Source organism: Sebastes fasciatus, chromosome 2 (genome assembly GCF_043250625.1).
Source record: "Sebastes fasciatus isolate fSebFas1 chromosome 2, fSebFas1.pri, whole genome shotgun sequence".
Lineage (NCBI taxonomy): Eukaryota > Metazoa > Chordata > Actinopteri > Perciformes > Sebastidae > Sebastes > Sebastes fasciatus.
Window position 1 is genome coordinate 7,793,297 of NC_133796.1, and position 24,409 is coordinate 7,817,705.

At 38.4% G+C, this 24,409-nt stretch overlaps 1 protein-coding gene across 2 annotated transcripts; it reads right to left on the reverse strand.

Moving 5' to 3' along the window:
* Positions 1 to 80: 80 nt before the first annotated feature.
* Positions 81 to 21,223, reverse strand: adgrg1 (adhesion G protein-coupled receptor G1). 2 transcript variants are annotated; one of them, XM_074660479.1, is made up of 15 exons: positions 20,804 to 21,223; positions 10,633 to 10,705; positions 9,355 to 9,617; positions 9,000 to 9,186; positions 8,679 to 8,724; positions 8,292 to 8,388; positions 5,981 to 6,103; positions 5,656 to 5,772; positions 4,993 to 5,035; positions 4,767 to 4,873; positions 4,255 to 4,370; positions 3,890 to 4,149; positions 3,700 to 3,799; positions 3,336 to 3,610; positions 81 to 1,612 (listed from the first exon to the last, which is right to left on the reverse strand). In XM_074660479.1, the coding sequence occupies exons 2-15, from the start codon at positions 10,694 to 10,696 to the stop codon at positions 1,485 to 1,487; spliced, it is 1,926 nt and encodes a 641-aa protein (XP_074516580.1). In that variant the 5' UTR covers positions 10,697 to 10,705; positions 20,804 to 21,223; the 3' UTR covers positions 81 to 1,484. The 2 variants fall into 2 exon arrangements, with proteins under 2 accessions (XP_074516580.1, XP_074516589.1); XM_074660488.1 differs by lacking the exon at positions 20,804 to 21,223 and adding an exon at positions 19,494 to 19,702.
* Between the last annotated feature and the right edge of the window lie 3,186 nt (positions 21,224 to 24,409).

The window sequence follows — 24,409 nt, forward strand, 5'->3', positions numbered from 1 at the left end:
TGGTGCACACTCACTTCTAGACAAACACACACTGACATTCCTTTTAACCAAAAAGATCTTTAGACAAACACACACAGTCATTCCTTTTAACCAAAAAGATCTTTATTAATACTATATTTACATCCACAAAAACTCAACTACATACAATCATTTGAGTGACGTACATGTTCACCTTAGAAAATAAAAAAGAAGTGCAAATATCACAGTATCTAGAAACTCTCATGGGTTCTGCTGGAGATGAAATAAATGTCTTATTCACCAAAATGATATATACAGTAATATGAAATTTCTATTTTAAAATCGGACCACATTCTGCCAACAAGATATGGTTTAAATTAACTCAGTTTAAACGCAAATCGAGCCATTTTGAAGATGAAGACCTGATAATTATTACAGTTTTTTAATTATGTTGACTGAAGGTCTGAATGTGGCATGGAAAAAACAAATATGGAATCATCTATTATAAAACATTCAGCTATTATTTTATTGTGCGCACATACCGTATATGAAATGTCTTCTATGCAAAACAATAAAAAAGACAACTCACTGAGGTTCTAAATACTTTTTTTTTTTTTTTAAAGATTGAAAATCTAAAGTGCTAAAAAGACTTAAAATTAGCTGTAAAACAAACACTTACACAGTACAAAATAAAAAAATAAAAAGCTTATCTAAGGTTCAAGGAAAGCTTCGATAACGTATCATATTTCTTTGCAGACAATATAATGGAAATCACAGCACAGTAACTCGCAATCATTTAACATCGCCACATTGTCCCTGTCTGGAAATAAAGCTATATCCAGCTTACAATTTAAAATCTCTAATAAATTCTTTCCCTTCTGTAACTAGATCCAGTCTAGGTATTATACAAATACAGGCTCCAGGCCTTTATCTATGAGTTCCTGAGTGATGGTGTCATTTCTTCTCCACTGTCCCAGAGAAGATGAGATCAAGTAATCACGTTTGATTGAACCAGTTTTGACTGCAAAGTGAATGATGTTGATTAAAAATACTTCCAGCAAGGTGTTCATTCATTATATTAAGATAATCTCCATCCACGTTCAATCTGTAGCTCAAATTAAACAAAAATCAATTAATGCCTCAAAAAAAAGGATAAAAAATCTTGTAATTCCTCACCTCATGAGATGACTAATGAACACAATTTGCACCCACAAGAATGACTGATTAAGCCCAATTAGCTTGGTAAGATTGCGGTTTCGGTGAATGTGTGTTTACCACCACAGCAGGTCTGTGATGTTTAATGCCAGAGGATACCAGAAGAATGAGAGGTGTAGGATGTGCGGAGAGCTCGCTCACTGCTTTTTGTCTTCAGTTGTGGGATGTCACTTCACTCAGCAGTTACCGCCACGCCCGACAACAGAAATTCAGCTGAAGAAACAGTGCATCTACAGTGTAAAGTTCTTCTCCATTTTGATATTTACTTTGATAAGAATAGAAAGCTCGACTGCTGCAGCTTTGATGTCCATCTAACTCTTCTCCGGGGCCGATAGCATTTGTTGCCTGGTAGACCCGGTGCTGGAGCTGCGTGGAGCAGAGCCACCAGCATGTTTCCTCATCCGGTCCAGCACGTAGAACCGCAGCATCAGGAAGAAACCTGGGAGAACAGACCAGAACCAAAGTTATGAGTCATTCCTTTGTTTTCTCCATCTATTTCGATACTTTATGTGATTGCAGTCTAATTTAAAACAAGATAAACGTTCTTTCAACAGGAATAGATAACTTCATCTGTTTTCCAAAACTAATCTAAGGTTGAAAGGAATTTTTCAAATCAAAATATATAGTAATAGTTGGTTGTTGGTATGTATATCCTAACATTTCCAAGACTCTACTGCACTGAGACTGTGAGAGTTTCAACTACATTTTAGATTTGCTCTGTTGATAAGGAACAATTTTATCTGCCAGCTTAATCTTTATCACTTTAGGTTTTAGCTTTATAAGACTTAATATGAGACAAAATGATGTGACAAATTAGATTAACTGAAATCTATACACATCTAATATCTGCTATCTATACACTACTGTGCATATACAGTGCAGAAGATGTTGTTGCGTTTGCTTTGATCAGGTCTTTTAGAACAGCAATTGTTTTACCTTTAGAGATATGCTAAAGCAGTTTCACTGTGTTTCTGCAGGACTACATCAATTCATTTGGACCCTGACCTTTTCCCAAATCTGCTTTGCTTATGATATTTTTCTATGACAGAGTAATAATTCAATATTTTGGGAAACATGCTTATACGATTTTCTCTAGATGAAAAGATCACTACCACTCCATTTATCTATATCTATCTGCTAAATCTGTCAACTAAAGCTACAGCCCAGCCAAGAAATAGTCTGGCACATCCCCATAAAACCCCAACCTACACTCTGGTTTTTGTAAGGATTAAGTAATTAAAAATAAAATGTGAGAGCTTTAGAGGTGCTGGCACATGGATTTTGTTCCCTTTGGAAAGAGCCAGGCAAGCTGTTTCCCTGTCTCCACCCTTTATGTTAAGCTAAGCAAGAGTACAGACATGAGAGTGATATTGATCTTCTCATCTAACTCGAAGCAAGAAAGCAAATTAGTGTATTTCCCAAAATGTCTAAGTATTTCTTTACATGCTTAGTGTAATGTTTGTGTGCATAAAGTTAGCTCATAATACAGCGTTCAACTTCTATAAAACTCAAATGGAACAAGTGTGAAAATAGGGCCATGCATACTGTACACGTAAGCCTATGCAGTCACATCATTAAACTGTCACATGTCAGCCAGTTGGCATTGAAAGTTCTCTCTCAGCAAAAATGGGGTTAATAAGTTGAGACCTGAATCCCAAAACAAGTGCCCTGCATGTGAGAGGAAGCAGCTTTTCTTCTGATAGGCACCAGAAACAGAAGGCCCTGATTAACCACGGCCATTGTCTCATTCCCACACTGATACAATGGACCACTGGCCTCCAAATACAGTCACCAATCTCTGAGCCAACAATGAAAATACCCTCTGGCTATATATAGTTAAACCTTCTGCGAAGGCGGTAATGATAAGATGATGATACAATTACACAAATATGTAGTAAAAGTCTTTTTTCCAGTCTTTTTTTAGATCAGTATATTTGCCTAGGAGACAACAATGCCATTTAAAGTCTAGTCACAGAGTATAATGGGTGACAATGTAAGTATCTGTCTCTGTCCTCTTCTAAATGAGAAAAATACAAAGTAGTCCACACCATTTGATAGAAGCTGATAGCTGAGTATAACAACAAAATATAAACCCCAAGTGCAATCCGGACTGACCGAAGTCTATGTGTTTTAAACTGGTACAGTACACCACAAGCACAAACCTTGAAAAGAGTTGAGGGTGCAGGAGAGGAAGAGGACGAAGTCAGAGAGGGGTCCAAAGTCGAGGAAGGTCAGACCCCAAGTTGTCCCAAAGAGGCAGCTGAGGCCCCAGATGCTGAAGAAAGCCACACGGTTCTTCTTCCATTCATCCCTGTTACGGATCTCCATGTAGACCACGATGAGCATCACGATGCCCGAGAACACCAGGACGGCCAGGACTGTCATATTGGTGAAATAGTGGGCCAGCAAGGCCTTGTGGTTCTCTTTCATCCAGCACCTGGAAACACCAAATGCACTTTGTGATTTACACTCTCCAGGCACTATTGCATGTTTCTCCACAGCAAATATCCAAATAATCTTGCTCACATCAGATAAGGATTGGAGACGTCATCGCTTGGCACCACCTCTCTCAGTCCATATATGTCCCCTACTGAAGCCAAGATGATTATGGGAACAGCAGGGGCAACTGGAAAAAGGATTTTTTAAAGGTCACACATTAATATCATGTTAATGTGCCATGAAGTACAGTTTTAGGAATATTACTTCACACGCTCACCGAAGCCGATCAGGTTCCATACGTAGGGCTTCGGGGAGGGGCTGAAAACCATGTAGACCAACCAGCAGGTGTGGAAAACCTCTATGCCCATCCAGGTGAAGGAGCTGAGTAGGGCGTAGTGGAGACCTGCACCCACCCAGACGCACACGCTCTCCCCTCCCACGTTGGCCAGGACGCCAGTAAAGAAGAAGAGCAGATTGAGGATGGCGAGGGACACGGCTAAGCCCACGTGGATGGGTATGGACTGCTCCTTAGATCGCCTATTAGAAGGACAGTGGGACGGAAATGAGTCGGTTACTTCATTGTTAAAAAATGATTTATCTTTTTTTTTATAAACTACATAAGCCCTCAAAAAGTAGCATTACCTCTTCCTGCAGAGATAAATGATGAGAGCGACACAACTGATCAAGGATACTGCACAGCCCAGAGATGTAATGGCGGTCAGTGCCAGGAGGTGGCGCACTGGGCGAGGCTCCATTTGCTGTCAGGGCACACAAAGCAATGAGCAGAGCGACAGGGGCCTTCATACAACAAAATGTGAGCGTATATATTTTTATTTCTATTTCTATATGTGTGATAGTGTCTGTATGTGTGTAAAATGATGTCTAGATGTTGTTTTGTCTAGGTCATTAATGTAAATATTAATAATGCTGTGTATGGAGAATGGAAAATTACAATAAATAAATATATATATAAATAAATACAGGAATAAATGAATAAAAACAGAAATGCATAAATAAATAAATACGGAAATAAAAACAGATGCATAAATAAATAAATACGGAAATAAAAACAGAGATGCATAAATAAATTAATCAACTAACATATTTTTTTGTTTCTTATGTAAAATTAGCAGTGTATCTGCTGCATGTCTCACCACTAGTACACTGAAGTAAGTCAGATGGTTACAGAGGCACTCGGTGTGTTCTTCTCCTTTCTGTTGTGTCTCACATCCATCCACCAACCAATTGACCTGCAACGGATCTACACAAAGAACATGCAGATTTAAACATACTTAATTACCATCTATCGGAGTTACAGTAAATAAATAGACAAATATAGATATATGTTGAATGAATATTGCTTATAAGATTGGTTCCAACCTTTCCTGGTGTCCCATGAAACACACTTCCTTGAATACATTTTCTGAAATAAAAAGGGAGAAAGAGATGTGAGCTGTCACTTCCCATTACGTTGCTGCGCATTTTTATTCATATCCAACATTTTGTAAGTAACTACTGCATCGTTTGATTCACCGTAAACTGCAAAGTCTGGCTTGCTGGGTGTCAACACATCACCACAGATAGCTCAAGTCACAGCGTAATAGTAAAGCAGATCGGGTACGACACTAGACGGTGGGTTTACGTGCGTGTGTGCATTGCAGAGAGGAAGCAGGAGACCTGAGTGTACAATGTTTGCGCGAGATGTGAGGTAAGAAAACCATCAAGTGTTTTTTGTGTGTTCTCTGTTTTTGAGGTAGACAGCTTGAAGCAGACGTCACAGAGCTGAAAAAGAACGTCTAGGTTTTTTTTTCTGCAGTGTCTGCGGCAAACCCACATTTGAGGAGTTTGCGAAAAATAAAATAACCGAAATAATGAATTTCAATCTATGCAACATCAACATCTTGCTTTATTTTGGACGGGAGATTTTTTTTCTAGTGTGCACCAGATTCCAGTATTTTTTAAAATCAATTTAAAAGTCTAGATTTAAACAATACAATGTGGACACTGATCACGCTCGTACAGACAAAAAGTACACAAACTTACAGATATGACATTATGGTGAAAGCCAATCCTAATTGGCTCCAACAGATCAGTGATGATCTCGTTCTCCATCGTGATTTCCACCACATCATCAATAATCTTGACCTCCTTGGGACCCTCCTAGAACACACACACACACACACACACACACACACATCTTTATCTCTGTCCCTTGATATAAGTATTTCAGTGTAGATGTCATATAGGTAGAATTGGTGTATTATTTCAAAGTTTAAGCTTGGATCAAGAAAAAATGGCAGGTGTCGTGTAGTCATGCCGACATCTCTTCTCGGCTGCCCGTGTTGACTGAGGGCAAACAGAGCCTTACCTGGAACAGCGAGTTGTTTTTGAAGAAAGTGCAGACTACTTTGTTAGTCGTCTTTGCAGCTTGCTTTAGAGCAGGTGGGAGATAGACAGTGGTAGCGGACTCTGCAGATACACCTTCAGTGACCTGGAATATACACAGAGAAAGGACCAGAACATTGCACAGTTAGACATGACATTACATGGGTTCGGGTCAACTCACTTTCAAGTCAATACATAAAAAGTGAACAGGAAAACCACTATCCATAAACCGAGCATCAACTCTTAATTATTTAATTAAATACAGGATGTAGGATAACGTCACCAAAATAAAATGTTTTTAAATTTTGAGGTAAATCCTCGACTTGAACCGCCCGGCATCTCTGCCTGTGAGTGAGCATCACAGCCCCATGCTGTTGTAATTACTGTAGTAGATCTGCATGTGGATTGCTGGGTACTTACACAAATGATCCTATTTTAAGATAATTTGGAGGGAAAAAATGTCAGCTTTCAAAAATCCCTCCTCTACTTGTCAGTTAAAATGCTGCCATCATTCCCTTTCATGTGGTTAACCTCTCACCTATTTTCTCAACTAAATCACCACCGCCCTCGACTTGAATGAAAATGTTAACACAGTTACTCATTCACTGGGTTAAAAACCTGCTATAAAGTAAGGCCCTGATTAAAAATGGACAAGCACAGTCTCAGGAGTGAACTGCCTACACAGTTGAGCTGTGTTATTAGTGTGGAGTAGACAAGGCAATGCAATGTATTCTGTCCACCACTAGGGGGGAAATAGATTTTGAGATTATTTAATTTGGGATAGCAGTATAAATTACAAAACATACCTAAAGTCAAAAGTAGTTTTATTTCCTCTGCTGTCCACAGATTATTTTTTTCAAAATGTAGTAACTTTGTGCATTTTGGGAGACGTAAAGTGTGCACATGCAGAGCAATGAAAAATGTGTCAGGGAGAGACTTGCTTGGGATTTGGGAGGTTTTCTAGACTAAGATTACATTACAGGGAATTCATTGGATACCTCCACAAAATCTGTCCGTAAGGACCTTACATATTTGACCCCCTTTGTCCAGAATTTAATGAACACATCTTTCAGAAGACAAAAGTAATCTTTTCCATAACATATTTATCCACTACTGTATCGTGTGGGGACCAGCGCCTCGTGAGAGCCCTTTTTTACAAGCGGATATTAAAATGCCAAACATATATTCATCAGGACGTCTTGTTTTTGAATCTCTGCCCAGAAAGGTCCTATCACTAGACACTCCCAAAATATATGCCAGTGATTCAGGTCTCAATTTATCAGTGATTTACTTCCCGAAACCCACAGTGTCTCCAACATTTGGCATCCCCTTCCAGGAAAATGTGCTTTCTGCTTCGGTGTAATAAAGAACCCAATAAAACACTTTGACCCAAACTCCCGCCGCACGTGAGAGTTGGTGCATTTCCACTGAAACTTACACACATCCAGCCTGTCCTCATTTGATACTGAAAGATTACCTTCTCTTTCCCATTTTCTTTAATGTATTATGTAGTGTGACATTTTTTTTTTGTCATAAGGCCTTTATAAAATCTAGAGATTGCACCTTTATTTGAATCATTTTCAATTTTCATTTTCATTTTCAATATTGGATCGGGAAATAGACTGAGTGAATAAATCAATATGTATGTGAGTTAATTTCTGAATCAATTAATTACTTTGAATGTGAACTGAGAGAATCTTTAATTGTCCATCTCTAACCAGGAATGCTTTCTTTCTATCCATTGCTGCCACTGAAGTGGACATTTTAACTTCTTATTTCATCTTTTCCTAAACAAAACTAGCTACAGGAATAGCGTTAAGTTATCAAGTCACTGACTAAGAAATGATCCGTGTTATGAAAGATTGTCTATGAAACTTCCCTTTTATTCTACGGTCCCAGCAAAACATGAATAAGAGCATAAATAACGGATGTAATTCAGTTTCTGTTTGTGACTCAGAGGAATCACGCTTCAATTTTGAATATGCAGCTAAAACGTAAAGAAGACGGATCCAGTGTGGTCACAATCTTGCTGATGTGGTCTGCGTAGGCTACAGCGTAGGTTAACACATGATCCGAGACTATTTGGTGTAAATCACGAAGCTCAAAGTTTACTCTCGACCCAAGAAACAGCAGTTTACTGTATATGATGATGTGATTGAAAGCTACTAAATGGACCTTGTGGTGAGTTTGTTTTCTCGGCTGCCGTTTGCAAGGTCAAGAATGAACTTTGAACCTCAGCTCAATTCCAAAACAACTGAGCAAACTTTAACTCTTTTTTTGTGTGTAAGTCTTACAGGCGATGTGACGTTGTAGACTCTATTATCCTCCTTCATCTCCACCTCCGAGCTGCGGGCGCACGGATGCTCAATATTCACCACCGTCCCTTTAGCCCTGGACAAACACACACCAGCATGATAGTACGTTAAAAACTGTGGCATCAGATGGTCTTTTAAAAGAAGCAAGCTTACTTTTGTAACCCCCCCCCGCCTCCCACCCTGACATAGTATTAAGTTTGGCTTCCTGTTTGTAGTCAAAGCTCCCTTGATTACTTAAAGCTTCACAACAGTGGCCTCAGCAATTAAGACAAAGTCATGTGAAAAAGGATGTTGACACAAACACCAACATGCTACGTCGACAGTAAATGTGATGGCTCGTTTGAGAAAAAGGAGAAAGGAAATTACATGTTGACTTGGGTGGATCCCTGGCTCAGTTGATCACATAATGCTTCTGCAAAAAAAAAATCAGTTTTGAATTTGACATGTTGAACTTTAAACTAACTTGAACATAAATCTGACTCTAAAGACGATTGGTATCATCCTTGTAGTTTGGGTTGAATCAAGTTTTGAGTATTTATGTTTTAAGGAGATTTTAACAATCAATGTGGAAACACTGACTTATAGGAGGAGAAAATAATACAGAAAATCTTCAATTTAAGTACCATCAGTAAAACCTTCATCTTACTAAATATATGCCATTTACAGATAACATTCATTGTCTCTTACTGCAGTCCATGGACTCTCCATTGAACGTGTAGGCTGTCAGTGTTTTGTCTGTATAGAGATCATCTTTGACCGCCCCATTGACGATGCCATAGGATGCTTCGGGTGCGTTGGCACCACAAGACAGATCAGTGCAGCAGGAGCCATGCATGCTGGCAGGCCAGCACAGAGTGAGGTTCTTTCCTCCGACCTGTACGACAAAATATGAGAAACTGATGAGTCATGCCATCCTCTAACATTGAGACAGCTTTGAAAAGGCAGAAAAAAGTAATGTCTTCTCTAAGTCTTAGTCCTTAGATGTTCCACTCCATGAAAACTCCTCAACATATCCTCATCTTGCCTCCTTTATCTGATTTACCTCCAGTTGCAACTGGTCCAGTAGCGGCTCCCAGTAGAGACAGAATGGAGTTTCCTCTGAATCAAGTCCAAACTGCTCGAGGGGAATCACATCTGACCGCTTACACTGAGCTGTGATCTTCCCATTGATGGACAGAGAGCTCTGATTAGCTGAGATTGAGATATTACTACAGCCTGGGGAGAGGTTGACGTTCAGGCTGAGGGGGGCCTTGCCATGGCGCCAGGTGCCACAAAACTTCAAGTCCGTGTCATTTTCACTTGAACCTGAAGGAAACAAAGATCAGCACACATTGACAAAAAGTGGCTTGATGTCTGGTTTTCCTTTAAGTATAATGCTTTTTTAAATAGATTCAATCTAAATGAGAGTTGTAAACGCAATACTGAAACAAACACTACGGATGAGCTCACACTACAAAAAATGTTCCAATATTCTTACAGGCTCAAATGAGATTTTGGACTTGTAAAATTACATTCAGAAAAAAAATCCTTATCTCCAAAGTTACAGTACAAACGTCTTCCCATGGCGGTGTGCAGCGAGTTACCAAAATGCCAAACCGTTGCTAAGGGGAACTCAATGCGCCTCAGGAAAAATCCAAATTCGTCGGAACCCTGTCTGCGACACTGGAGTGCAAAATTTGACTTGTGCATGCATCTGGTGTTTCACAGTCTGCTTTCTGCGCCAAGTCTGTACTCTTGCAGCAGAGTTTTTACACAGGTTTAAAAAGGGCGATGTACAACAACAGATATGATCTTAAAGGCAGGGTTGGTGATCTTGAGAAACTAGCAAGAGTACACTAGATTTAAAAAAATGATCCAAACAAAAAACCCAGCCCAGTGTTGCCAACTCTTTTCCGATAAAAGTCTTATTGACCCTTAGTAGAGCCCATACATCCTGCCTTGCCTCAAGATACTGACATTCACACAGTTCTCGGGCCAAGTGAAACTGCATTGGTGGCAAGATGAGTTTTCCTTGTGTCGGCAGAATATTTTCACGTTTAGGAGGCACTTTAGGTGCCTAATACCCACAATGCTACACTTATCATGAAATCTTTGGTTCAGTTTGAAGTCGCTGTGTTTTGTTCACAGACATGCAAATGTACATTGCAAAAGCTCACAAATCTAATCCGATCATCTACTCCACAGAGATTTGAAGTTTCTATTATGTTGTATTTGAATGTCTCAACGGAAGACAACATACACCGCATACAGAAACAGGCAGAGTGGAGCTAAGAGAGACACTTAAGATAAGGGTGTTTTTTTTCCAGTGTGGTTAACTTACCTCTAGAGAAGAGGATGATCAAGATGAACGCAAACCTCAGATTATCTGTCAGTCGGAGCTCCATTGGTAACAACTGCCGTTGGGAAACAAAGAAAGAGAAATGCAGTTGTAAAAGAGGAACATCTCCATAGATTATTTCTCTGTTTGGCAGGCAGAGCAGTCAGTCAGCAAATTAGAAACCCCACCACTGAAACCTGCTGATAAAGGGGAGGATTCAATTAAAAAAAAAAAAAGCACTGTGTGCATTTGCTGCCAGATAATAACTGTAAAGGGTGAATTTCAATGAAACGCAAGCATACCGCTTACATTCTTTCTATGTGCAAACACACATCCTATATAAAACAAAATGTCCATATCTAGAGGCAGCGTAAGTTTGACATAACACACGTTTTATTTAATGATACCCTTCCTACGAGGAACGCCTGCCTTGTTATCTACACTCTCTTATCCATGAATACAAATGAGTTCATGCTCAAAATACACACAGGGACCTTTCTGCGCTGTTATCAATGGAAACAGTAGTTCCCTTTAACTGGCACACGCACACATAGCCACATCCCCACAAACACTCACAAACAATTCAGTCTTTCCGTCACCCAAGTTGATTTTTCTCGATGCAAGGACAAAAGTAACAGCTGATGTTGACTGTTTCAATTTCAATACACTGCAGACATGACAGTGTTTAAAATCGAAGAGAATACAATCTAAATTTCTCTGAAACAACACCACTTTGCATCATATTAGACTTACTAAGAATCATGTGTGTGTTACTGAGTGTTACAACACAGCATGTGTCAATTAACCACACACACGCGAACACATTTCTGTCATTTTCAGTTTCTGGCGAATACATGCCAAGTCACTCCAGACAGCTGTCATCACACAGACGTTCCAGGTTTACTGCCAGCTTTATCACAGCACTGGTACGTTCACCCAAGGTTGGTAACACCTTGCAATTTAAAATAAGACAAATAAACACTGCATCTACGTCTGTGTGGAGTTACAGTGCAACACAATGCATGTGTGTGACATTGAGAGGCGGGTGTGTAGAGATGCAGACGCTGATTTTGAAGGGGAAACAGAGCAGTCGCGGTTTTCCCGGTCTCAACATCACAAGACGTTGAACCACAGACAGAAGCAGAAAGGCAGCAATGGAAAGAAAAAGACAGACAAAAAAGAATCAGAGAGAAACGTATCAAGCTGCATAGCCTAGGGGGGGTCAGTCGTCTATTTATAACTATGTACGCAGAAAGACACACCTGATACTCCAGAAGGACCTGAGCCTTGGACAACCACTCAGAGACAAACAAACACACACAAACACACACACACAGGGAAGGATGTTTACAGACCAACAAGCTACGGTGAATGTTTGCGCTATGTAACACTTCAACACTTTAACAGATGGCTTGCATATATTTTCAAAGTTTAATATTTCAACAGCGTTATTCACTGGTTAACTGTAATCAAACCACTTCAAGGAGCAATGCGGTGTTGCTTCAAAGTCCTTTACACAAAGTCAGCAGCAGTGATAACATCAATCTCCTGGGAGCATTGATCTTGCTTCCTAACCTTTAGCTGATATAGCATTCTAGCGTGTGCCCTGTGAATAGCAATCTTTCAACAAGCTGTCTGGAAACTCCACACAGCAGAAGTGTCACTATGGAACGGATGATCAGGCTCAGTAATTATGCAAAGCATTAAACTGTACAGACAGGGTTGTATGTTGAGCATTTTACTGCAAAGACTGTGTTTTGAGCACCAACAATAGTCATGTTCGTTGTTTATGTTCATAATGATAGTTTTGGGTTAGTGGCCTGAAGGGATGGACCGTCAGCATACTTGCCAACCCTCCCGATTTTCTTGGGCCCATGTTTTTCATCGCCTCCTCCCGGTTTCCTCCCGGGCTCACAATTCTCCCGTATTTCTCCCGATTAATGCAAATTTTCACAATTTTTTTCCCTTTTTTCGTTATCTTAGCCTGTTTCTGGAACTGAACAGTATGTATAATCCCTACTGTTTCCAACCGGATGACAATAGAGCTACACCAACTGTCGTTTCCCAGCGGAGAAGAGAGCAGTCTATGCTCGCGACACAGGACAGTATGAAGCTTCGCTCGCCGCAGCACCCAATGTTGGGCTTTGCTCGATGCAGCAAGCCATTGGAAGTAAACAGTCAAGCAGCGTACATATGTGGTGGCGGTCTACTATGCCCGGGCATGCAGAAACTTACTGTGGTTGCACGACCTTTTTTGATAATTCAAGAGCGACAATAAAAGCTCGGGGATAAAGGTGCACCACACCCTCTTGCAGAATGAAGTGGTTTAGCAAGCAACAGTGGACTTATATCATTATTCTGTGACCTCTATCATGCCTGAGTAAAAAAAAATTGGTTCAGGCCTGACCGTCTCTCAATAACTAAAAGAGTAAACAGCCAAGCAGCCTACAAATGTGGTGGTGGTCTACTGTGCTCGGGCATGCAGAAACTTGCTGTGGTTGCACCATGGTCTACACATAGCGCAGCACAAACATACCCATCAGGTACAGGTGTGCAATGTGGATTTATTCTACAATCACAGTATATGTAGTGTTATATTGCAATATCAATATGTATTTGGTGATATAGTAAAATTTTCTGGAAATTCAATTGAATAGTTTGAGTGTGTAGAGTTCATTCTTGAGCTTGGGAATCAGCAGATGGAGTTAACTCCGTCGTCACGTACAATAGATGACTCAGTTTTCCATCATGTGACCTAAGAATGAAACTTCGATGACAGCTTAGCAAACTTTTTTTGTGTTTTTTGTTTTGTAATTTAAACTGAGAAACTGTTTGTGGATACCAATTGATTGGGAATGTCAATTTTTTTTGCTTTATCCAGCTAAATAAATACCTTAAAAATCAAGATGATTCATCAAATTGATTGGAAATAACGGGTTTCAGAGAGCAGTGGTGGCGTTGTCGCGTTGTGTCTCAAAGGACCTTCAGTGAGTGAGAGAAGGAGAGAGAAATGGAGAGTACTAAGAGAAAGAAATACTCAAGCAGGAGCAAAATATAAATAAAAAAACGGATGAATATTAGTTTATGCCAGAGATTCAAACGCCAAGTTCACACCAGAGGGGCGAATTATTCAGTTTTCTTTCCTGGGAGTTAAAGGTAAAATCAAAAGTTTAACATCAAAATGCTGTTGCAGTGCACATATTATTTTGTTATTTTAACTCTCTTAAAGTCACCAGAATGCAGGAAACAAAGTCTCTGAAACACAAATATTTCTGGGGGACGACTATGACTGTCAGTGTTGCCAACTTGGTAACTTTCTCGCTAGATTTAGGGACTTTTGGAACACTGAATTGGGTTTTTCAGTTGAGTCATTTTTTAAATCTTGTGTACTCTTGCTTGCTTGTTGTAAGTGTCAAAGTCATGTGGTCTAAATTATCGTCAAAGCCTATGCATTTATTCTTTTGTCTATGCATTTATTCTTTTGCCTATGCATTTATTCTTTTGTCGGTTTTCCGTCTTCAAAGTGTGATGAAAATGTGTTGCTCTGTGGTCACGAATCTTGACGCCTCTGTCTTATTATAAATTGATGGTGTGAAAGCAGGTTTTACACCGGGCTTGCATTAGACCGACTGTTATTAGCTTCGAGTTTGCTTTCTTGATCAGATTTATCTTGATTCAGGATCAATTTGATTTGTTAGGCTCATTAAAGCCACACTTTCACAATAAAATAAAAATAACACTGTAAAGTATGCAGCATGCATTAACCACGTAGGGTTTCACACATTTCTGTTTCACTTTGACTAAAACCTGTGTACATGTAAGTTGATCTGTTGCGCCGACCATCTCCAACTGAAATAGTGCATATTTATAGTTTTATATTTTCCATAACAACATATTCATTACCTATTTTGGGGCAAAATGAACCAGTACAATAAAGTATGAAACTGAATGAACAATGGACAAACTGAGCTCTGAAATATGACTGTATATATTCTGGGGAAGGTCAGTTTTAACTTTATCTGTTAATATGCATTCTAATATGTTAAATAGTGTAATATACTATACTATAATAAAAAAGGGCAATACACTATAATTAATATGGTATAGACTGCTTTCACTTCAGTTAAAGATCATGTGAAACTGCACCTTCTGTAAATTTTCACAGCACGACTTATGCTTTGTGGTTTTGGCACTTCCTTTTTTTGATAATTCAAGAGCGACAATAGAAGCTCGGGGATAAAGGTGTTATAGTGCGACTTCACAGTGGTTTTATGATGGAACTAATTTGGTATACACACACACACACGCACACGCACACGCACCCTCTTGCAGAATGAAGTGGTTTAGCAAGCAACAGTGGACTTATATCATTATTCTGTGACCTCTATCATGCCTGAGTAAAAAAACATTGGTTCAGGCCCGACCGCCTCTCAATAACTAAAAGAGTAAACAGTCAAGCAGCGTGCAAATGTGGTGACGGTCTACTATTCACGGGCATGCAGAAACTTGCTGTGGTTGCACCATGGTCTACACACAGCGCAGCACAAACCTACCCATCAGGTACAGGTGCGCAATGTGGATTTATTGTACAATCACAGTATATGTAGTGTTATACTGCAATATCAATATATATAATGTTGATATAGTAACATTTTCTGGAAGTTCAATTGAGTAATTTGAGTGTGTAGAGTTTATTGTCACGAACAATAGATGACTCACTTTTTCCATCATGTGATCTAAGAATGAAACTTCGATGACAGCTGAGCAAACTTTTTTCTGTGTTTTTTGTTTTGTACTTTAAGCTGAGAAACTGTTTGTGGATACCAAATGATTGGGAATGTTTTTTTTTGCCTAATCCATCTAAATAAATACCTGAAAAATCAAGGTAATTCATCAAATTGATGGTAAAGAGAAATACCTCAAGATAAGTGGCATACCAAAATCTCTTACAGTTAAAACCTATGTTGTCTCAGTGTATACTGTATATACCTTTTTACCGCTTTATCGCTTTTTATTCAAAATTAACAACCGGACTATTGTTGGAAGGTTTTAAAAAAGTAAAATATGAGATCTGTAATCATCTGTCTTGAACTTGATTTTTTGAAAAAGTAACCGCCCTGATTAGTTTAATCAAAACTACAGTTTTATGTATTTTTTGGTAACACACATTTCTCTATACTTTTTCAAAACTCTTCACACAGTTCTCTTTACCGACATGGAACCAAAAGACTTGTTACACATCTCAGGATCGACTTTCAATCGACAACATTTGTCACTGACCTAATGACCTAAATTAACGACACTAACAACCTGTAGTATTAAAAACTGTAATAAAAGTAGAGTATATACAAAGTACATACATTCCTGTTTACACCTCTGTATATATATTTTTAGTACTTCTCATTATTACATATTCCTGTGCACAACTCTGTGTACATATGACTTCTCATTATGCATATACATCCTGTTTACATTCAGTGTTCCCATCTGAAATACTGTCTGTATAGTTATATTTTACATAACTATTTTATATTTAATTATGTTTGTATTAAACTCGATATTTTAACTGCACTATTTTATGCCTTAGATTATCATTTTGCTTTTACTTTTACTTGTGTGACTTCCCCTTTTATACAAACATATTTTATGAGCATTGTTGAAGGAAACTGAGACTAAAGATTTTCATTACCAATGACTGCTTTGCTGGAATTGACAAATGACAAATGAAGAACCTTGAACCTTGAAACGCCACTAAAACTACATGATATTTATACAATTTCTGTATGGGGTCTTAAAGCTGCCGAGTGATTTCATTTAAGCTTTTTAACACATTTTTGTCTCAATCCTAAATTCCTCCAACAGAAGATCGAATGACAAAGAGAGTATATGTAAAATGAGATGTTTTCAAAAAGTGATCAGAAATGATGTTGAACTGCCTTCATGTAGGTCTGGGGATAGCTACACTTAAAACAAAGTCCACACTGGCCAAATTTAGACCAAACCAGGATTACACAGTCGTGTTTTGGGGTAAAGTGATGACACATAACTCAACAACAAGATTCTATAACAGTCATTCAGCATCACACTGCTGGCGAATTCACACATGGCAATAATGTGTGACTCACATCAGCCTCGACCAGATCCCGCTCATCGCGGCTCTCTGACTATACACGGGGAATTGATGAGGAAGAACTCTAGTTGCACTGAGGAAATTGTCACCACACCCATATGCAGCAAGTGAGAAAACACAGTGGAGGGTTCAGTTCTCTAGAAATGTTTGAGGGAAGGCGAAATTGTCCCCCATCGACAACTAAAAAACCTTGTGTGTATGTGCAAATGTGTGCTCTATAAACATCTGTCTTGATAACATAACTTTATTTACAACTCAAACCACTAGAATCGCCCCTCTATCACACGTTTCAACTTGCAGAATTGGCATGACATGTAAACCAACTCTCTCTCTACCCCCACACCCTCTCTATTGTCCCCGCACGGCGCACAGGCACCAATTCAGCGCAAGAATTTCCCCTTTTCTTTCACTTCCCAGCTCTTATGTGTGTGTGGGTGTGTGTGTGAGAAGCGCTGACCAAAGACTGGCATAACTGGATGTGTGTGCGAGACGCAGACTGGAAAGCTGTTCACACACCCGTAGTCTTATCATTTCTCATTTTTCAGTAACAAGCCCACACTCATTCTGAAACTTGTTGCTTCATTGCACTCGTCACTCCTACACATGACAATATACTGTAGAGCCCTGATGCTTGTTTATGTGTGCATGCATGCATATAACTCCAGCAACCCACGCATGTGTGAACGAGACAGGCCCCTGTCCTGCGCAGTCTGTCGCTTTCGTGTTTTCCAGTAAAATTTCCCATGTGTCTTCCTCATCTCTGCATCATATAGGGGTCTGACTCACACTGTCAGTCTTATTTGACCTAGTGCAAAGTGGAATGGCAGCCAAAACAATGCGTGACACAGACGGCAGATAAGGGTGACAGGCTCTGAGTAATGTCTGAGCCATTTAAATATGTATTATTTATGGAGGTGTATCATTTTTATCTTCATATTTAGCCACAACTATTGGATGTATTGCCACACAATTTTGTACAAACACTCATAAGTGGATGAGCCCTACTGACTTTGACTTTGGTGATCCCCTGACTTTTCCAACAGTACCACCATGAGGTTCACCATGAGGTTCACGTTTTATTTTTTGTTTGTGTGAAATGTCTTAACAACTACTGGATGGAATGCCATGACATGAATTTGGTCATCACCTTGCTTTTCCACAAGCGCTGTTATTGGGACAAACTTTTTAATTTGTCCAGTGGTTTGTTTGGTTTACGACCAAAAACCTGCAAAGCTATACTTTGTGTTTGGTGCTATTGTTAGCATGCAAACACTGGCATACTAACACACAAAACTAAGATGGTGAACATGGTAATACCTGCTAAACATCAGCATATTAGCATCATCATTGTGACAGAGCTGTGACACACCTTCTAATATCATGCCACAGGCTGCAGTTGGCCAAATTGCCTAGATAATTAAAAGATAATTGTCAGATTTGACTGTGAATTCTATCAAAAGGCTGATTTTGTTTTCAAGCTACAGCTACATTTTCCAATCGTGTGACATACATGACCTGTTTGCAGTACAGTACAGCACCTTGAAAATACCACTTCCTGCCCATCTCAAAGACATCCGAATGTCACATTTTCTACGAATGCTTTTCATGTCTGTCCTTCTACGTTGCTGACGGCTCACCTGAATGAAATATTGTCCGCTTTATTGGTACTGTTGTGTCTCAGTTTTTGCTTGGAATAAGTTGTTGCTTGCAGTTGTTACTGGTCCAGCTAACAACAAAGCCTGACTCAAATAACAGTTTACATCCATTATCTTGCACCCGCATTTACAGCAGACTGAATTTGTAGTTTAGATTTTGTCCTGCGAGAGTTTCGGTTTGCATTTATCCAACTCCACAAGCGGCAGAGTGAAGGAGCAAAGAATGTGCATGGAAGAGAAATTCAAGGAACAAAAGCTGCTCTTTGTTGTCGGGCCTTAGAGCTGAAGTGACAGCGAGCGTGAATAAGGGTCAAAGATCAGTGGCTGGTTTGGAGGCTGTTTAAGCCAATGCTTAAAAGACATACGCACACACACATACAGCTTTCACTCTCTGCACAAACACACTCCAAAATGACAGGGCCGTTACAGAAGTTAAAGACCACTTTGAAAACATATTTTCAAATAGTATTTTGAATGACTGGGTTTATTTTCCAGCTCTTAAGAGCATTCCTTCAAGAGTAAGGTCAGAATCAAATTCATTGTAGTACAGTAAAACACAACCCAGGAAACTGGTCAGAAAAAAAGTCTCTTCTCACTTTTTCTTCTGAAGGAACACACTGACCTCATTTGTCTTCTTCATTTGTCTTGCCCTGTGCTACAATGTCATGCACTGCTGCCAACATGGTTGCATGATAAGATTTGTTTTCCTGAGGCACAATAAACAGCTGGCATACAGTGGCTGCTGTTTTAACATGTTGATTTACAACACATTGCTTTAGCACTTCAGGACTTTCGTGTGAAAACGGCAGGTTACAGTCACACACTGAGAAGCTATACTGTCTGAGGACACTTCTGAAAGTGAGACTCGTGACGTCTAATTGAAAGTATTCATAATAGCTTGGACTTTTTTCTTCTTGCCAGATGCAACAAACGCTATAATAAAACCCCCGGCGGAGCTGTGTCAAAGCGGGAATGAGCATCAAAGTCCTCTGCACAGAAACGTATCAACTCGAAGTGGAAGAGTAGATGTAATATGGCTGATGTGGAATGTCCCCTAGGCTACATTTGTGTGTCAGGACCTTGCATTCTTTGTGATAGCGCCGTAGCGATGCCGTGTGCACGTCTGCATGTGTTCCTTTATCTGGATCTTGCCGTCCTCTGTGAGGAAATTGGAGGAGCAGGTGGAATGCTGCAGATATTTCCTTTGGGGCTACAAATAAATCAATAAAACAACACACACACACACACACAGGCACGCACAGACAAAAGCCAGCATGTTATTAGGGCCTAAATCACCCCCCAGCGTGGCCTTAAGGTATAGGTCACGAGGTCCAGTTGGCCATCAGGGGCTTTCTTTTCATCATTATGAGAAAAAATGAAGTCAGCACAATAGGAGTTTCTGCAATGAGTCACACGTCCACTGCAATATTTGCATTTCAAGGCATGGAGCTTTTCGGAAACAAAAACCCCCACCACGTCATTCTGCTCACTTTCAGTTTAAAATATGATGTGATCTGCATGGTTTACAAATGTTTAAACTGGTGCAATGCCAAGCTTCTTCTTTTTTTCACACTTTTTTTTTGTTTTACCGAGTGAAGTCTTTTGATTGTGCACATCTAGGCACAGTCAGGAAACCACATACTAACAGCTGTATAAGAGGAAGGTATAGAGCCTGACAGGCCCTGCTCTCTGACTTTGATGTCTCTACCCTTTCCTTTCAACACCATATGAACCCAAACACCATCACTTCATGAAACAACACACAAGGCTTGTTGGTGCAAGGCTGGGCCTGTTACTGTAAAGAATGATATTTACTGTAAATAATGATAAGGATGCCTTCATGACCCCAGCCCCAAAATACATAAAATATATATATATATATATATATTTACTACTATGGCACTGCAATTTAACATGAACAATAGATGGCTGCAAAATAGTACATTTTAATAATAGTTATATAGCCAGTGAATCTATAACTGAACAAAAACCATATGTGCATGATAATTAAAGTCATACCCATAGGTAGCATCAGGTTCACCTCATTATCATGCAATTCTAGAGGATACTCAATTAATAACATCTTTATTAATATATTCTTAAAACAAAATATATACATAACTTTATAATTTAACATATATTTTTAAAAGGTCTCAAATAGAGGTGCTAATGGATATAGGACAATGCATTTTCTAGCATTAGCCCATATAATAATAATAATAATAATAATAATAATAATACATTTATTTATATAGCACTTCTCAAAACAGATGTTACAAAGTGCTTCACAAGACAATAAAAGCAGATAGATAAAGTAAAATATATGGTAGTGTTATAGTATAGCTTATTTCTATGGTAATAGTGTTTTTCTTGGGGTGCGTAGTCTTACCTTGAGGACTTTTCCTGTCAGCAGTCGAGGTTTCGGGTCTCCTCCTAGAGACTATAAGACTTTTTTTTGATGCCGACACTTCCAGTTTAAACTTCCACCCACTGTTCCACACAAACTGGAGCCAGTAAGGAATAAAAAAGTCTCCGTTAAAACACCGCAGAGACCAACCAACCAGAGGATGGACGCTCAGACTCAGTCAACCACACAAACCGACTCAGGTTGACCAGGGGAAGAAAAAAAAACTGTCCACTTGCTGTTTCTAGGTCAATTCTGACGACTTACTAAAGACGGTTGAAGATATTTTTAAAATAGAAAGTCAGAAGAACCAGACGCCGGCATGAAGCGTTGACTAGAGCCGTCACACAGAGCCTCTGCTTGGAGAGAGACTGTCTATCAGCGGGAGGAGGTGTGAGACCAGAGACCAGAGCTGCTGCTGTCAAGACAGATACAATGACGAGGAGCTGCTTCCGGGAATTACTTGGAAAATACACGACTGTAAGAAAGAGAGCCAAAGCACCCTTACATTAAAGAGGCAGTAGGCAGGATGCTTTTGGCATCATAGGGCAAACATTCCATAATAACTTTTCAGCATATTGTTAAAAAAATCGGAGATTTAGAGAATAAAGTCATAATATCACGAGGGAAAAAAAGTTCTAATTTAATGAGAATAAAGTCATACTATTTCAAGAAAAACATCGTAATATTAAGAGAATAAAGTCATAACTTTACGAGAAAAAAAGTCCTAATTTAATGAGAATAAAATCATACTAATTCAAGAAAAATGTCGTAATATTACAATATTACGAGAATAAAGTCATAACTTTACGAGAAAAAAAGTTGTAATATTACGAGATTAAAGTCATAACATAACTTTACGAGAAACAAAATCGTAATAATACGAGAATAAAGTCGTAACTTTACAAGAAAATAATTCGTAATATTACAAGAATAAAGTCATAACTTTACGAGAAAAAAGTCGCAATATTACGAGGATAAAGTCATAACTTAAAGAGAAAAAGTCGTAATATTACAAGAATAAAGTCATAATACTACGAGAATAAAGTCATAACTTAACGAGAAAAAAAGTCGTAATATTACAAGAATAAAGTCGTAATATTACGAGAATAAAGTCATAACTTTACGAGAAAAAAGTCGTAATATTACGAGAATAAAGTCGTAATATTGCGAGAATAAAGTCATAACTTTACAAGAAAAAAAGTCATAATATTACGAGAATAAAGTCATAACTTTTTGAGAAAAAAAGCTGTAATATTACGAGAATAAAGTCAGAACTTTACGAGAAAAAAAGTTGTAATATTACGAGAATAATGTCATAACTTATAACTTTACGAGAAACAAAATCGTAATAATACGAGAATAAAGTCATAACTTTACAAGAAAATAATTCGTAATATTACAAGAATAATGTCATAACTTTACGAGAAAAAAGTCGCAATATTACAAGAATAAAGTCATAATACTACGAGAATAAAGTCATAACTTAACGAGAAAAAAAGTCGTAATATTACAAGAATAAAGTCATAATACTACGAGAATAAAGTCATAACTTAACGAGAAAAAAAGTCGTAATATTACAAGAATAAAGTCGTAATATTACGAGAATCAAGTCATAACTTTACGAGAAAAAAGTCGTAATATTGCGAGAATAAAGTCATAACTTTACAAGAAAAAAAGTCATAATATTACGAGAATAAAGTCATAACCTTTTGAGAAAAAAAGTCAGAATATTACAAGAATAAAATCGTAATATTACCAGAATAAAGTCATAACTTTACGAGAAAAAGGTCGTAATATTACGAGAATAAAGTCGTAATATTGCGAGAATAAAGTCATAACTTTACAAGAAAAAAAGTCATAATATTACGAGAATAAAGTCATAACTTTTTGAGAAAAAAAGTCGTAATATACTGACAATAAAGTCATAACTTTATGAGAAAAAAAGTCGTAATATTATGAGAATAAAGTCATAACTTTATGAGAAAAAAAGTCGTAATATTACGAGAATAGTCATAAATTTATGAGAAAAAAGTAATATTACGAGAATAAAGTAATAACTTTATGAGAAAAAAGCTGTAATATTACGAGAATAAAGTCAGAACTTTACGAAAAAAAATGTCGTAGTAATATTTGCTGTTCATTCAACGGAGGCAGCTGGCAATCACTCGCAAATTCCAACCAAACGGTCAAACTAGGCAGCACTGATCAAATATGAATCAATATTATGTTACTGTAATGCCTATTTCTGGCCTCAAATGTTTTCAGAAACATCTTGTAGTGTACTGTTTAGCTGTAAAATGAGAAAGTTTGTGACCCGGCAGCCATGTTGAGGTCAGTTGAGGAAATACCAAGCACCGCCATGGATGTATTAAGAGAACTGGATACAGCGTTGGAGGCGGGGCAAATGAGAACGTTTGGGCATTGCTCAAGCCCCAAGTAAGAGCGCCAGTCGTTGATCCCAATTTTTGTAGTGGCCAAACGTTGGTACTACAACTACTTTTTTTCAGATTACCTGTCTCATGCACTACTGTCAGGATATAGTGACCGTTTTATGAAAATAACTTTTTTAAATCATATGTGCTCCAATTGTACGCACTGCAGCTTTAACTATGTATTTATAATTAAATGTATGAAAAACATTTATTATGTAGAGATCTAACTTACTCACCTTGCTAAAAGTAGTAAATAGTATAGTAAATAGCGCATTACGTCAAATTGTCAAATTTTCTGGTTTTGTATCTGTGCGAAGTAGTTGTTGCCTCACCATTTGGTGGGCATACTGCTTGTATGTTCACTGCGCCTGAATCTGGCCTGAATGCATAAACCTAATCCTTAGGTCAGTTTCTTATTTAGCCAGTTATAACCTATAACTTAGAAGTTATAGCCTATTCTTTATCACCTATATTATTATGCCAATTCAAGTTGGCTAAATTGCAGTTTTACTCCATGGCTAATGCAATGTTATGATTTTTTTTTTTGTCAGTGTCAAATTGTGCGCTTTTATTTTGAAGGCAAAGTCATTTCCTGGTTATATTCTGTTATCTGCGTCTCACTTGACTGCTCTCGAGCAGCAAGGTGTTAAACAGAGAGGGTGACTGGGTCTGGATCTGGGAGCACAAAGGAGGGACTGCATGAGTGAGAGTACAATCAGTCAGTTCACTTTCCAAAGCCACTCTCAAGCCAAGAATTAGACTAGCCTCAGCATTACATAGCCTTCAGTGTTTGTTTAATGACAAAGTAACCACTTAATATAATTGTTTTTGACCTATTGCCATTCATTATGTTAAATCCTGCTATTACATCTGATAATCCCCCTAAAATGCATAATTAGACTAATGCTCATTGTGGTTAGGCTTACAACTTGTTCTGTTTTGTCTGGATTATGTTAGACCTCAATACAGGATAGTGCATAAATTCTCAAATAAATGCTCCATAAGTGCCCTGTCAACCTGTCTCTGGGTCTATCCAAGAACATGTTAACTTGGTTATCTCCAAAAGCCATAACAGTGACCCCTGTGCAAGATGTGTTTTATTTTTTTCTGTGACATTGATAACAGATAGCGTTAGAACTCCTACTGCTTCAATGCC